General features: G+C 50.4%; 2 protein-coding genes across 2 annotated transcripts in view; one reads left to right on the top strand and one right to left on the bottom strand.

The window, feature by feature from the left end:
* The window catches only part of LOC144602606 (zinc-binding protein A33-like), a 313,416-nt gene that overhangs the window by 7,076 nt on the left and 291,277 nt on the right, over window positions 1-15,063 (top strand). The window contains exons 3-6 of the mRNA XM_078415736.1: window positions 584-1,252; window positions 1,622-1,717; window positions 1,807-2,040; window positions 3,977-3,999. Coding sequence (XP_078271862.1) covers window positions 842-1,252; window positions 1,622-1,717; window positions 1,807-2,040; window positions 3,977-3,999 — 764 coding nt within the window. The 5' untranslated portion in view covers window positions 584-841. The remainder of the gene's footprint in view (window positions 1-583; window positions 1,253-1,621; window positions 1,718-1,806; window positions 2,041-3,976; window positions 4,000-15,063) is intronic.
* LOC144603025 (nuclear factor 7, brain-like) overlaps window positions 1-15,063 on the bottom strand; it is a 424,775-nt gene that overhangs the window by 203,219 nt on the left and 206,493 nt on the right. The window lies entirely within an intron of this gene.

Raw genomic sequence — 15,063 nt, 5'->3', positions numbered from 1 at the left:
CACACAATTAATGTGTTGTCTATTTTTTATTACAAGGCCAAGAACTGTAACACAAGCGCACACACACAGACACACACACCCACACACACCCACACACAGACACACACACACACCCACACACAGACACCCACACACCCACACACACAGACACACACACCCACACACAGACACACACACACACCCACACACAGACACAGCCACAATCACCCACACACACCGAGACACACACACACACAGACCCACACACAGACACACACACACACCCACACCCACAGACACACACACACAGACCCACACACACACGTGTGTCACATGTGCGTGCTGTTTCTTTCAACAAGACGACTTTCACCGAGAAGGTGAATGTGATGCACGCAGTAACAGAGTATTGTCTTTCCTACTTTTTATGCAACCAAATCTCAGCGATTGTCGCGCGTCTGTCACCTCACAACACATTCTCTCCAGGTCTCCGATTTTATTGCAGATTTTATTTTAACAGCAGTCGCTCTAAGTTGATGTTTAACCACCGTTTCACGCCCTACGTAAAGATAACTTAATAAATCTTCCATTTCGTTTCTGCCCTTAGACTGCCCGGCGCTCGCCCGCCCGGTTATTGACACGTTCAGACTCGTTTAACGTGTTACCAGCCTCTTGCTGGTGTGTAATCAGTGGCAGATTGCCAGAGGCCCTTCACGCTGAACACTCGCAGCAAAACAACATTATTCAGCACATAATCAATTCCCCGCGCACTGCAGGGCGTGTTGTTGACACCTGCGGTTCTGTGCGGGTTCGCAGCTCCCTGAAGGCGGAGGCGTTTTGAACCAGAAAGTGGTCGGAATTAAAAATGGCTTCGAAACACCAGATCCAGAGTTTAACTGAAGACGCGACTTGTCCCATTTGCCTGGATTTCTTCACCGATCCGGTTATACTGGAGTGCGGGCACAACTTCTGCCGCTCCTGTATCACACAGAGTTGGGACAGGGAGGGGAGAAACTCCTGCCCGGAATGTAGAGAGGAGTTTGCAGACCGCGCCCTCAAAGTAAATCGGGCCTTGGCAAGTATGACTGAGAAAGCTCGAGCACTGAGCCTGAACACGGGAGGGAAGGAAAGTAAACTTCACTGCGAGAAACATCAGGAAGAACTGAAGCTGTTTTGTGAAACCGACAAGAAACTGGTCTGCCTGATCTGCCGAGACGCGCGGGAACACAAGTCCCACAGTTTCATGCCGATTCAGGAAGCTGTTGAAAGCTACAAGGTAAAAGCAAACAGAATTTGATCAGCTGATGATTCTTCCTTTCCGCCATTTGCAGACCGCGCTCCCTCGGCGACTGTTCGGTTCACCCAGCCTCCCACCCAAACCAGCCCTTCCCCAGGTACTTGCCCCAGCCACCGCTGGAGATGAAACACCTGTCCCTGTACCTTCTCCCTCACGTCCATGCAGGGACACCAGCAGTCCTTCCAGGCGAGACAGCCCGCGGCTCTCTGCTGATACGCTCCACGACCCGATGAGTTCTCCAGCAGTTTGTGTCTTTTTGTAAACTTTCATGTGCAGTTCCGTGTCTGCATTTCATTTGTTCCGTCTGGTCTAATTCTTTCACTCACTGATTCTGAATCTCAATCCCAGGAGCTGATTAAAACTTCCTTGGAGATTCTCACAAAAAATAAATCAGCGGTGGAGGAAATGGAGCAGCAACAGAAAGAGAAGATTTCTGGAGTCCGGGTAAGTTTTCCAGTTTCCCTTCTCTCATCTTGTGCTATTGTCTTAGATTCCAGGCTCGATAATATCGACCTTCACCTTTCATTTGACAGGAACAGTCACAGAACCTGTTGACCTACATCACATCGGTATTTGCTGAACTGCGCCAGATTCTCAATGAGAAAGAGCGGCTCTTTCTCAGGGATCTCCGGGAAGACGAGGAGAGCGTTCTAAATCCAATGGAGAATAATCTACGAGCGATTCAAGAGGAGATAAACTCTATTCAAGAGAAACTCACAAAGCTGCAGGAGCGGATGAACCAAACGGACAGTTTGATATTTCTGAAGGTAAGGAGTTACAAATTCAATTTGATTCAATGTAAGGCTGTGAAAGTCGACTCGACTTATCTCTAAAATAAGTACGCAAAACACAAGACTCAGTTAAATCTTTTTACTGAAACACCAAGGTGGGAGAAGGCACAGAGACCTGAGTGCACAGTTGTTCGCTCAAGCACCTGCTTCTGTCCTCTCAAAGAACATACCGATTAGTCAGTATTTATACAGTTGAAAACAGCACAATTTTCAGTAATTTTCCATGGTTACATAGCATAAAGCAGTCTCAGCAGATGCATAGTAGAGTTCCCATAATAGAGTTCCTTTAATTGTGTTAGGGAGTCAAACAGGAGTACAGGGGAGTAAAGGGAGTCACATAGCTAAGATGGTTAGAGAGGTACCGTTAGGCGATAAGGAGGTACCATAACATCTAGTTCAGAACATTGAAATGTCCAGAACTCAACAACAAACCCAGAAAAACAACTTCTAAACCTTGGGAAGCAACTTCTTATCTGCAGGTGTCCAGGACTGTGAAGGACTACCTTGCAAAAGCCTGTTTTCAATACAATAACCAAAACAAGCTTTTGTACAGAACTTTCTCACAGGCTGCTAAGGTATCGAACTTCCCAGCACAAAATGTCCTCCAAAGGTGCCACAAAATGGTTTCCCCAAAGTTAGCTTCCACAAGGCCACAATCACAAACTAGTGGGTAACAGTCTGAAATAAATGCAGAATTACCCAATAATTCAGGGCTGATTGAAACAGCCCAGTCGGTAGGGAAGACGAACACCTCATATTTTGAGCAGACGACAACCCAACGACATGAAACATGCATTCTCCTGTTACAGGTAAACCTTATCCCCTTCAGACGTCCCTGTTCCTTCAACTGTTCCCCACAGGCATTTCTTTTCATCCCCAGTCCCCGTAATCATGTTGCATCCCCTTCTCCAACCGTTGATCCGCCAACCCTTCCTACTGGGAACCCAACACATTCTCACCTGTTGATTTCCACCACATCCCTTCCATTGCATTCCCCATTTATCTTCCTGACCAGATTCCAATTCTGTAGCAAGTTTTATCCCCTTCGCCATCAGCCGCAGGGATATCCATCAGTCTGTCATATGTCCCTCCACACATAAATTCACCTATCCCTTGTCACTTATTGCCCCAGTTCCTTCCCCTCCCATCCCTTTACCAGCTCTCTCCCATCTATTCCAGAAGATTGAAAGAGGCTCCTGACCACATGCGTCATGTGTACATTTCCCTCCTCAGATGCTGGCTGGCCTGATTAGGATTCCACTCTATGCAGCACCTTGTGTCTCCAAATAAATGATTTAGTTGTTCTGGGGCCATATTACTGCCTCGCTCACATTAGCGCACCCCAATCAATCGCAGGGCGAGCTGCATCTTTATCGGAAAGAGACGTTGTACTTATCACATTGAGCCAGTCATATTTTCCACGTTGTTCAAGCCTGGTCTTCTCTTAGCCTGATATGAACATCTAGTCACAAGCTGGCAACATGATGTCTGTGGAGACAAAGGTTGGTAGACGCTATGCGTCCCCTCTTGCTGACCCACAGGGTGCAAGACGAATCAGGGGGCGCTTGAAGTGGCAATGCAGGATCTTTGGCGAATAGGATAGACGAAAATTCCAAGGCATGTTACACAGACATTAAACGCAAGAGGGTAACAGTGAAGAGAGGGTGACCCCTGTTGGACAAATGAGGTAATTCACAACTGGAACCAGAGGAGGTTGAATCGCCCCATCAGTCCAGTATTAAATATACCCATTACATGTAATTAATACATAATACTGCCCTGATGTGGCGCCGCTCCAGCATTAAGAGCTGGGATGTGTCGGAAAATTGTAACAATATGGCTGATATTCCTGCTGTCACGATGTGGACGCTCAGTGTAAATTAATTGATCTTTCTGATGTTTTATATTTCAGGAGGAAACTCGTCAGAAGAGGAGGTGAGACTCTCTGCACTGTTTTGGTAATTAACTCAAAAATCGTAGATGCGGGTCTTATAACCAGGTGTGTAATTCATGCAGGATAAGTGATGATCAGCACACGCTGTCAGTAGCAGACGGTGCCCTGGAAGTTGGAAAGTTCCATCACCCATTTTTGTTGAACACGGTGTTCAGCGAGGTGCCCGATGGCATTAAGAGAGGTACAAACTTTTTTTTAAACCGTTATAGTTCTTTAAGTATTAAGTACCTGTCCAGTGTATACTTGAATTTAGAGAAGTCAGTATTCATACCGCTGGAGATGTCAGTTCCCTGAACACAACCACAGTACAAACAACAGACAATAGACAATAGGTGCAGGATGAGGCCATTCGGTCCTTCGAGCCAGCACCACCATTCAATGTGATCATGGCTGATCATTCGCAATCAGTACCCCGTTCCTGCCTTCTCCCCATACCCCCTGACTCTGCTATCCCTGAGAGCCTATCTAGCTCTCTCTTGAATGCATTCATAGAATTGGCCTCCACTGCCATCTGAGGCAGAGAATTCCACAGATTCCCAACTCTCTGACTGAAAAAGTTTTTCCTCATCTCAGTTCTAAATGGCCTACCCCTTATTTTTAAACCGTGGCCCCTTGTTCCGGACTCCCCCAACATTGGGAACATGTTTCCTACCTCTAACGGTCCAACCCCTTAATAATTGTATACGTTTCGATAAGATCTCCTCTCATCCTTCTAAATTCCAGTGTATACAAGTCTAGTCGCTCCAGTAAACCGACGCTGCACGCCCTCGATAGCAAGAATATCCTTTCTCAAATTTGGAGACCAAAAGTACACATAGTACTCCAGGTGCGGTCTCACTAGGGCCCTGTACAACTGCAGAAGGACCTCTTTGCTCCGATACTCAACTCCTCTTGTTATGAAGGCCAACATTCCATTGGCTTTCTTCACTGCCTGCTGTACCTGCATGCTTCCTTTCAGTGACTGATGCACTAGGACACCCAGATCTCGTTGTACGTTCCCTGTTCCTAACTTGACACCATTCAGATAATATAAGAAAATAACTGCAGATGCTGGTACAAATAAATGTATTTATTCACAAAGTGCTGGAGTAACTCAGCACGTCGGGCAGCATCTCGGGAGAGAAGGAATGGGTGACGTTTCGGGTCGATACCCATCAGTCTGTCTGTCAACCAATTTTCTATCCATGTCAGTACCCTACCTCCAATACCATGTGCTCTAATTTTACCCAGTAATCTCCTATGTGGAACCTTGTCAAAGGCTTTCTGAAAGTCAAGGTACACCACATCCACCGGCTCTCCCCTGTCAATTTTCCTAGTTACATCCTCAAAAAATTCCAGAAGATTAGTCAAGCATGAATTCCCCTTTGTAATTCCATGCTGACTCGGAACGATCCTGTTACTACTATCCAAATGCTCCGCAATTTCGTCTTTTATAATTGACTCCAGCATCTTCCCCACCACTGATGTCAGACTAACTGGTCTATAATTTCCCGTTTTTTCTCCTCCCCGTTTCTTAAAATGTGGGACAACATTAGCTACCCTCCAATCCACAGGAACTTATCCTGAATCTACAGAACATTGGAAAATGATCACCAATGCGTCCACAATTTCTAGCGCTACCTCCTTAAGTACTCTGGGATGCAGACCATCAGGCCCTGGGGATTTATCAGCCTTCAGTCCCATCAGTCTACCCAACACCATTTCCTTCCTAATGCGGATTTTCTCCAGTTCCTCTGTCACCCTAGGATCTCTGGCCACTAGAACATCTGGGAGATTGCTTGTATCTTCCTAAGTGAAGACAGATCCAAAGTACCGGTTCAACTCGTCTGCCATTTTCTTGTTCCCCATAATAAATTCCCCCGCTTCTGTCTTCAAGGGACCCACATTTGCCTTGACAATTTTTTTCCTCTTTACATACCTAAAAATGTATGTAGAGATGTCAGTTCACTGAGCACAACCACAGTACACACAACAGACGTTGGATGAACGTTGTTACTAAAGTGAACACTCTGGCGTTGGGTTCTACGCACCGCGGGCAGTCCAAACACAGAGCGTGTCTGGTGCCCGCAAAGCTCAGGAAGCAGGTTCTCCATTTCTAGATTTTGCTCACAGAACAAGCAGTCGCGTGTTTCCCGTAGTAGGCTGGCATCTAAATTATGTTCAGCGTGTTGTCCCTGCTGTTGGATGTTGGTGGAGTTGCGCGTGGTCCTGATGCCAATTTGCAGGAAGCGCAGTCCCGTTCGGATTCTCCTCCCTGCTCTCCCGCAATCCCGAAACACCTGCCACTGACACCATTTATACCTCACGCTGCCTCGGCAAGGCCAGCAGCATAATCAAGGACCAGTCTCATCCTGGCCACTCCCTCTTCTCCCCTCTCCCATCAGGGAAGAGGTACAGAAGTGTGAAAACGCACACCTCGAAATTCAGGGACAGTTTCTTCCCAGCTGTTATCAGGGAACTGAATCATCCTACCACAACCAGAGAGCAGTGCTGAACTACTATCTTCCACGTTGGTGATCCTCGGACTATCCTTGATCGCACCTTGCTGGCTTTACATTGCACTAAACATTATTCCCACATCATGTATCTGCAAACGTATTGATTGTAATCATGTATTGTCTTTCTACTGATTGGTTAGCACTCAACAAAATATTTTCGCTGTACCTTGGTAAACTGTAACTCCTCTTCCGACACCTCCAATCCCACGCGGCCCCCTCCTTTCCTCGCTACTCCAGTCCGTTTCATCCTACCCGCCTAACACGGCTCCTTATCACAATCACAATAAAACTTTATTAGCCAAGTAGTTTTGCAACATACGAGGAACTTCATTTGCCATACAGTCATAACAGTAAAAAGCAACAGGACACACAAAATACATTTTAACGTAAACATCCACCACAGTGACCCCTCCACGTTCCTCACTGTGATGGAAGGTGAAAACAGTTCAATCTCTCCCTTCTTTGTCCTCCAGCGGTCGGGGGCTCGAACCTTCTGTGACCAGATGTGTCCATGGTCCCAGATCCCACATTTTAAGGCAGAGATAGCTGGATTCTGCGTTAGTACAGGTGTCAGAGGTTATAGGGAGAAGGCAGGAGAAAGGGGTTAGGAGCGAGAATTAGATCAGCCACGATTGAATGGTGGAGTAGACTTGATGGGCCGAATGGCCTCATTCGAATACTTTCATTTATGACCTTATGACTGTCCAAATTCACCTGATAACCCAGGCCTTCAGACCTAAGGGCGGCACGGTAGCGCAGCGGTAGAGTTGCTGCTTTACAGCGAATGCAGCGCCGGAGACTCAGGTTCGATCCTGACTACGGGTGCTGCACTGTAAGGAGTTTGTACGTTCTCCCCGTGACCTGCGTGGGTTTTCTCCGAGATCTTCGGTTTCCTCCCACACTCCAAAGACGTACAGGTATGTAGGTTAATTGGCTGGGTAAATATAAAAATTGTCCCTATTGGGTGTAGGATAGTGTTAGTGTGCGGGGATCGCTGGGCGGCACGGACTTGGAGGGCCGAAAAGGCCTGTTTCCGGCTGTATATATATGATATGATATGATATGATGAAGTTGTTGTAAACCCTTTTGCACCCACTCCAATTGACTAACAAACCCACCCTTCCCTTTGTCTCACCCTCCACTCAAAAAACACAGGAGCAGGTCATCTGGCCCCTCGTGTCTGCCCCCTTTCACTGTGATCATGACGACCCCACCACGCACCTCTACCTCCTCTTTAACAACCTCAAATTACCGCTCACCTCTATATCCTCCTGCTCCGATCTGCCTCCATATCAGAATAACCCGCTTCGTTCCTCCATCCCCACCACAATCTCCCAATCCTCCTCACTCTCTGCATTCGTCCTTCCCGTCCACCCTCCCCCACCTCACGAAATTCCCCTCTCCATCCCTGGATTAAAAACTCCGGGAGAGATGTCTGTTGTCCACCCGATGTGGTTGTGGGTGAAACCCCGGGAAGGGTTTCAGTTGTCCGCCCGCCTGTGCCTGAGGCCGAGCGGCCACTCCCCCGGTCCCGGGGCCGCGCTGCCCGAGTCTCCCCCCCCCCGCCGGGGACTCTCTGATTCTCTGCTTCTCCCCCCAGTCTCCGTCACCCTGGATGTGGAAACAGCGCATGCGCAGCTCGAGGTGTCTGAGGATCGGAAGAGGGTGAGATGGACCGGGACCTGGAGGAGTCTCCCTGACACCGGGAAGAGGTTTGCAGGCAGTCTGTGTGTGCTGGGATCGGGGGGATTCACATCGGGGAGACATTACTGGGAGGTGGAGGTGGCGGGGAGTGGGTGGTGGAGTCTGGGAGTCGCCGCAGAGTCTGTGGAGAGGAAGGGAGAGGTCACAGCGACCCCGGAGACTGGAGTCTGGATCATCAGGCGGGAGGATGACAAGTTTGTTGCAGCCACCTCCCCTCCATCCCGTCTCCCCGCCCGTCCCATCCCCAGGAGGGTGGGAGTTTATCTCAGTTACGAGTCCGGGACAGTTTCATTTTACGACGCGGACACCAAGTCCCATCTCCACACCTTCACTGGGAATAAATTCACGGAGAAACTTTATCCATTTTTAGGGCTTTGGGCTAAAGGCCAGTGGCTGAGAATCTGCTCCGGTTCCGCTCCGGGTGTGTAAAAGGGTCGGGTCCCTGGACCGGCGTCAGGAGCGGGGCTCAGAGGCTGTGGGGCAGAAACCCGGTAGACAACAGGTCGGCGCTGAACGGCTCCCATTTAATCCCCAAACTGCAACATGACCTATATCATATCATATCATATATATAAGCCGGAAACAGGCCTTTTCGGCCCTCCAAGTCCGTGCCGCCCAGCGATCCCCGCACATTAACACTATCCTACACCCACTAGGGACGATTTTTACATTTACCCAGCCAATTAACCTACATACCTGTACGTCTTTGGAGTGTGGGAGGAAACCGAAGATCTCGGAGAAAACCCACGCTTGTCACGGGGAGAACGTACAAACTCCTTACAGTGCAGCACCCGTAGTCAGGATCGAACCTGAGTCTCCGGCGCTGCATTCGCTGTAAAGCAGCAACTCTACCGCTGCGCCACCGTGCCTTCCAACTTCCATCCTCAATACTCTGGCTGATGAAGGCCAATGTGCCAAAAGCCTTTTTGACCGCCTTATCTACCTGCGACTCGACCTTCAAGGAACCATGCCCCTGAACTCCTAGATCCCTCTGCTCTACAACACTCCCCAGAGGACTACCGTTCACTGTGTGGGTCCTGCCCTTGTTCGACGTCACAAAATGCAACACCTCATTACAACATCGCGGGCTCCAGTCTGCGACCCGCTGGCGCGCACATCACCCGCTGTGGCTCCGCTCACGTTTGTAACTCTTCACCTTTAACTTGACGTTTAATAAAGTCTTTAAAAAATTACCCGTGTTTGAGTTCTCTCAGCGTCTCCTCGTCACGGTACAGAGATCTCTTCAAACAGCAGACACAAGGATCCGTGGATACTGGTTTTATAAAAGGAAAAAGACACACAGAGTGCTGGAGTAACTCAGCGGGTCAGGCAGCATCTGTGGAGAATATGGATAGGGGACGTTTCACAGAGTGCTGGAGTAACTCAGCGGGTCAGGCAGCATCTGTGGAGAACATAGTTATCCATGTTCTCCGGAGTTGGTGCCTGAGCCGCTGAGTTACTCGAACAGTTTTGTGTCCTTGTGTCTTTTTATGTTTCGTTTATAGTATTTGGTTGTAAAGACACAGCACAGAAACAGGCCCTTCGGCCCACCGTGTCCGTGCCGACCAGTGATCAACCTGTATATTAATTCTATCCTACGCACTAGGGACAATTTGCAATTTTACCGAAACAAATTAACCTACAAACCTGCAGGGTGGGAAACCGGAGCACCCGGAGAAAACCCCACTCGGTCACAAGGTACATACTCCGTACTGACAGCACCCGTAGTCAGGATTGAACCTGGGTCTTTGGCGCCGCGAGGCAGCAACACTACCCGCTGCGCTGCAGTGCGGACCCTGTTTAGGTTTGGAGATACAGCATGGAAACAGGCCCTTCGGCCCATCGTGTCCACGCCGACCATCGATCACCCGTTCGCACACTCGTTCTATGATATCCCACACTCTCGTCCTCTCCTAATAGGGAGGACATTTACAGAGGGCCGATTAATCCACACGTCTCTGAGGTGTGTGGGGGGGGGGGGAGCACCCGGAGAAACCCCACGCGGTCCCGGGGGAGAACGTACAAGCTCTGTACAGACAGCACCCGGAGGTCTGGAAGGAACCCGGGTCTCTGGCGCTTTGAGGCAGCAGCTTTTACCCGCTGCGCCGCCCCCCGGTGTGGGGGCAGCTGACCGCGACCGGGGGTCCCGGGTACAGGGCAGGGGGGTGGGGGGGGGGGGGGGAGCTGCGGACGGGGGGTTACTTGTGGAAGCGGGTTGAGGGCTGAGGGGAGGGAGGGGAGGGGGTGGGAGAACGCCATCTTCTGCTGGCTTTCTGCGCCTTCACCTTCTGCTCCACGCTCCTCCGCACCCCGGTCCTGTGGACAGAGCGGCCCGTTTTAGACGGCAACCCCAGACCCCCGGGGGAGGGGGACGGTGACCGCCCTCCACTCACCCCGTCCCCAACATACCCCACTCACTCCACCCCGCTCACCCCCTCTCACCTCACATCCTCCATCCCCTTTCCCTCCTCGCCCCCTCACCCTCCACAACCCCTCCGACTCCCCCTGCTTCCCCTCACTCATCCTCCCCCCCTCACCCTCTCTTTCCCCCTCAACCACTCCTTACCATTCACCCCTCCCCTTTTGCCCCCACCCCACTCCCTCTCCCCATCTCCCTCTTCATCCCCTCTCTCCTCTCCCCCTTCGTCACCCCTCCCTCACCCCACTCCCTTCGCTCACCCTCCACCCCCCACCACCCCCATCTCTCTGTCTCTCCTCCCTCTTCCTCCTCATCCCCTCTCCCTCTCTCCTCCCTCACCTCACCCATCCCTCTTTGCCCCACCCCACTCCATCTCCCCCAAATCCCTCTTCGTCTTCATCCCCTCTCTCCCTCACACTGTCCCTCTCCCCATCTCCCCTCTCCCTCTACCACCCTCCCTCACCCTCCCCCTCCCTCCCTCCCTACCCCACTTCCTCCCTCCCTCCCCTCCCTCACCCTCACCCTCTCCCACGACCCATCCCCTCTCTCCCTCTCCCCTCCCCATCCCCCTCTCTCCCTCCCCCCCTCCCCCCTCCCCCTCCCGAAACACCTCTCTCCCCCTCCCTACTCCTCCCTCATTCTCTCCTCCCCTCTCACTCGCCCATCCCCATTCCCCTCTCTCCCCACCTCAGAAGCGAGGAGAGGTAGAGAGAGAGAGTGAGAGAGAGAAACAGAGGGGGGGAGGGGGAGAGAGGAAGGGAGGGGGGAGAGTGTGGGACAGAGAGGGGAAGGGGGTTATCAAATGTCAGTTAGTTTAATTTATTATTGTAAATTTAATCCTATCAAGCGGAGAGAGAGAGAGAGAGAGAGAGAGAGAGAGAGAGAGGAGAGAGAGAGAGGAGAGAAGAGAGAGAGAGAGAGAGAGAGAGAGAGAGAGAGTGGGGAGGGAGAGGGGGAGGGAGGGTGAAGGGAGGGGAAGGGGAGAGGGAGAGGGAGAGGGAGAGTGAGAGGGAGAGGGAGAGGGAGAGGGAGAGGGAGAGGGAGAGGGAGAGGGAAACCTTGTCAAAGGCCTTTTGAAAGTCCAGCTACACCACATCCACTGGCTCGACCTTATCCATTCTACTTGTTACATCCTCAAAAAATTCCAGAAGATTAGTCAAGCATAAGCTTTGGGCGGCACGGTAGCGCAGCGGTAGAGTTACTGCTTTACAGCGAATGCAGCGCCGGAGACTCAGGTTCGATCCTGACTACGGGTGCTGCACTGTAAGGAGTTTGTACGTTCTCCCCGTGACCTGCGTGGGTTTTCTCCGAGATCTTCGGTTTCCTCCCACACTCCAAAGACGTACAGGTATGTAGGTTAATTGGCTGGGTAAATGTAAAAATTGTCCCTAGTGGGTGTAGGATAGTGTTAATGTGCGGGGATCGCTGGGCGGCACGGACTTGGAGGGCCGAAAAGGCCTGTTTCCGGCTGTATATATATGATATGATATGATATGATAAGTTCCCCTTCATAATTCCTTGTTGATTTTGACCGATCCCGTCACTGCTTTCCACGCTTCCTGACACGATGAGTTCTTCAACAGTTTATGGATGTTTGAAAACATTTCTTCATGTGCAGTTCAGTGTCCACGGTTCATTGGTTCCGTCTGGTTTAATTCTTTCACTGACTGAATCTGAATCTCAATCCCAGGAGCAGATTAAAACATCCTTGGAGATTCTCACAAAAAATAAATCAGCGGTGGAGGAAATGGAGCAGCAACAGAAAGAGAAGATTTCTGGAGTCCGGGTAAGGTTTCCAGTTTCCCTTCTCTGATCTTGTGCTATTGTCTTAGATTCCAGGCTCGATAATATTGACCTTCACCTTTCATTTGACAGGAGCAGTCACAGAACCTGTTGACCTATATCACATCGCTATTTGCTGAACTGCGCCTATGTGGGACCTTATCGAAGGCTTTCTGAAAGTCCAGGTACACTACATCCACTGGCTCTCCCTTGTCCATTTTCCTCGTTACATCCTCAAAAATTCCAGAAGATTAGTCAAGCATGATTTCCCCTTCGTAAATCCGTTGACTCGGAACGATCCTGTTTTTCCAAATGTTTTTCAGATCTGACACTGATGACAAATGATGATCAACCTGAATTATTAACTCTGTTTCTCTCTCTACAGACGCTAACCGCCCAGCTGAGTATTTCTCGGATTTTATTTTTGGTTTACAGCATCTCCCAATTCCTTCTCTCCAGAGATGATGCCTGACCTGCCGAGTTACTCCGGCACTTTGTGTCTCTCCGTCCAAACCTTTCCTGTCTGTGTGTCTGCGCGAATTTCTTTTCATTATTGTCCATTCGGGAATGCTTGTGCCTCTGATGGATATTAGGATGCCGTCTGTACGTGTGTTCTCGCCGTGACCTGCGTGGGTTTTCACCGGATGCTCAGGTTTCCATCCACACTCCAAAGACGTGCAGGTTGTGGGTTAATTGGCTTCGGTAAAATTGTAAATTGTCCCTACTGTGTGTGGGATAGTGCTGGTGTGCGGGGATCGGTGGTCGGTGCGGATTCGTTGGGCCGAAGGGCCTGTTTCTGTGCTATAAAGTGGAAGATAATAAAGAGGACGAAGGTTGGACTTTTTTGCCTTCCATCACAGTGAGGAATGTGGGGAATCCGCTGTGGTGGATGTTTATGTTAACTTCTATGCAATTCTGTGTCTTGTTGCTTTTTATTTGTCTGGCTATATGGTAATTAGCATATCACTGTACCTTAATTGGTACATGTGACAATAAAAGACCTTCGACTCTAAAACTTACTGAAGCTTACTTGGAGAATTTAACGCTTTTAAACGAGCTCTTGTTCAGACCTTATCTTTTTTTCCTGATTATCGTGTAATGAGGATCTGTGATCCCATCTGCCAGCCTGATTCTCTCCTCACTTACACCTCAATCATCCCCTCTAACATCTTCAGACTTTAAACTCAAAGCTTGTCACCGACTGATTGCTGAAGATAGACACAAAATCTGGAGTAACTCAGCGGGACAGGCAGCATCTCTGGCGAGAAGGAATGGGTGACGTTTCGGGTCGAGACCCTTCTTCAGACTCAATCTTCGGTTGAAACCAGCATCTGCAGTTCCTTCCAACGCACGGGTCGATTCTGACCGTTTGAAGATGGGTCTTGACACGAAACGTCACCCATTCCTTCTCTCCAGAGATGCTGTTTGTCCCGCTGAGTTACTCCAGCATTTTGTGTCTGTCTTCGGTTTAAACCAGCATCTGCAGTTCCTTCCTACACATAGCGACTGAATACTGTTCATTTCAGCTTTGATGGCAACCGGTATTATGGAAGCAAGACCCCATGGCGCTGATGGCGGCGGCAACCCGAGACCCGCTGTTGAGGTGGCTCCTCATCCCCCTCCACCACCCTCTCCCCCTCATCCCCCTTCCTCTCCGCCGGGCCTGCAGCGGCGGCACCGACCCCGACCCCGCCCGGCAGCGGCTCCACAAGGAGCGGCGGCGGCTGCGGAGAGAGAGGCGGCCATGGAGGCCCAAAGTGGAGGAGGAGAGAGAAATGGAGGGTGAGGGAGAGGAGGAGAGAGAAATGGATGGTTGAGGGAGAGGAGGAGAGAGAAATGGAGGGATGAGGGAGAGGAGAGAGAAAAATGGAGGGGTGAGGGAGAGGAGGAGAGAGAAATTGAGGGGTGAGGAGGAGAGGAAGAGGCGAGGGAGAGGAGGGGTGAGGGGAAGGAGAGGGATGAGAGAGAGGTGGAGGAAGTGGGAGAGGAGGAGGAGGAGAGGTGAAGGAGAGGAAGAGGGGGGTGAGGAGGGGGTGCAGGGAGAGGGAGAGAATGAGAGGGAGTGGAGGAGAGGGAGTAGAGGAGAAGAGGAGAGGGCGAGGAGGAGGATGAGGGAGAGGAAGAGTGGGGGTGAGAGGGAGGAGCAGCAAGAGGAGGAGGGATGATTCGGTGGTGTCCTCTTTGTTCAGGAAACGGGGCTTCAACTCCACTCCACGTTGTTGTCCAGCCTCACTTACCCCCTCTGGCAGCTTGTTCCAGACACCCACGACCTTCTGTATAAAAATGTTTTCATCAGGTTCCGATTAAATCTTGCACCTCTCACCACAAACCTGTATCCTCTAGTTCTCGATTCCACTGCTCCGGGTAACAGACTGTGCATTCACCCTGTCTATTCACCTCTTGATCTTATGCACTTCAGCCTCCTGCGCTCCAATTAATAAATCCTTCCCTGCCCAACCTCTCCCTTTCGCTCTGACCCTCAAATCCTGGCACCATCTTCGTGAATCCACTCTGCAGTTGTTTCCAACATTTTATCCTGCCTTACACTGTCCCAAGCGCTACTCTGCGCTTCCGTCTATATTCAGGACAGTTTAATGTGTAACTGACCCCTCCACGTGTTAGAGAGCGGGGGAACCCTCCAT

This window comes from Rhinoraja longicauda, chromosome 19, assembly GCF_053455715.1.
Source record: "Rhinoraja longicauda isolate Sanriku21f chromosome 19, sRhiLon1.1, whole genome shotgun sequence".
In the NCBI taxonomy this organism is placed as follows: Eukaryota; Metazoa; Chordata; class Chondrichthyes; order Rajiformes; family Arhynchobatidae; genus Rhinoraja; species Rhinoraja longicauda.
Note: the sequence above shows the minus strand (reverse complement) of the source record. Positions and strands in the feature narration are given on the sequence as shown.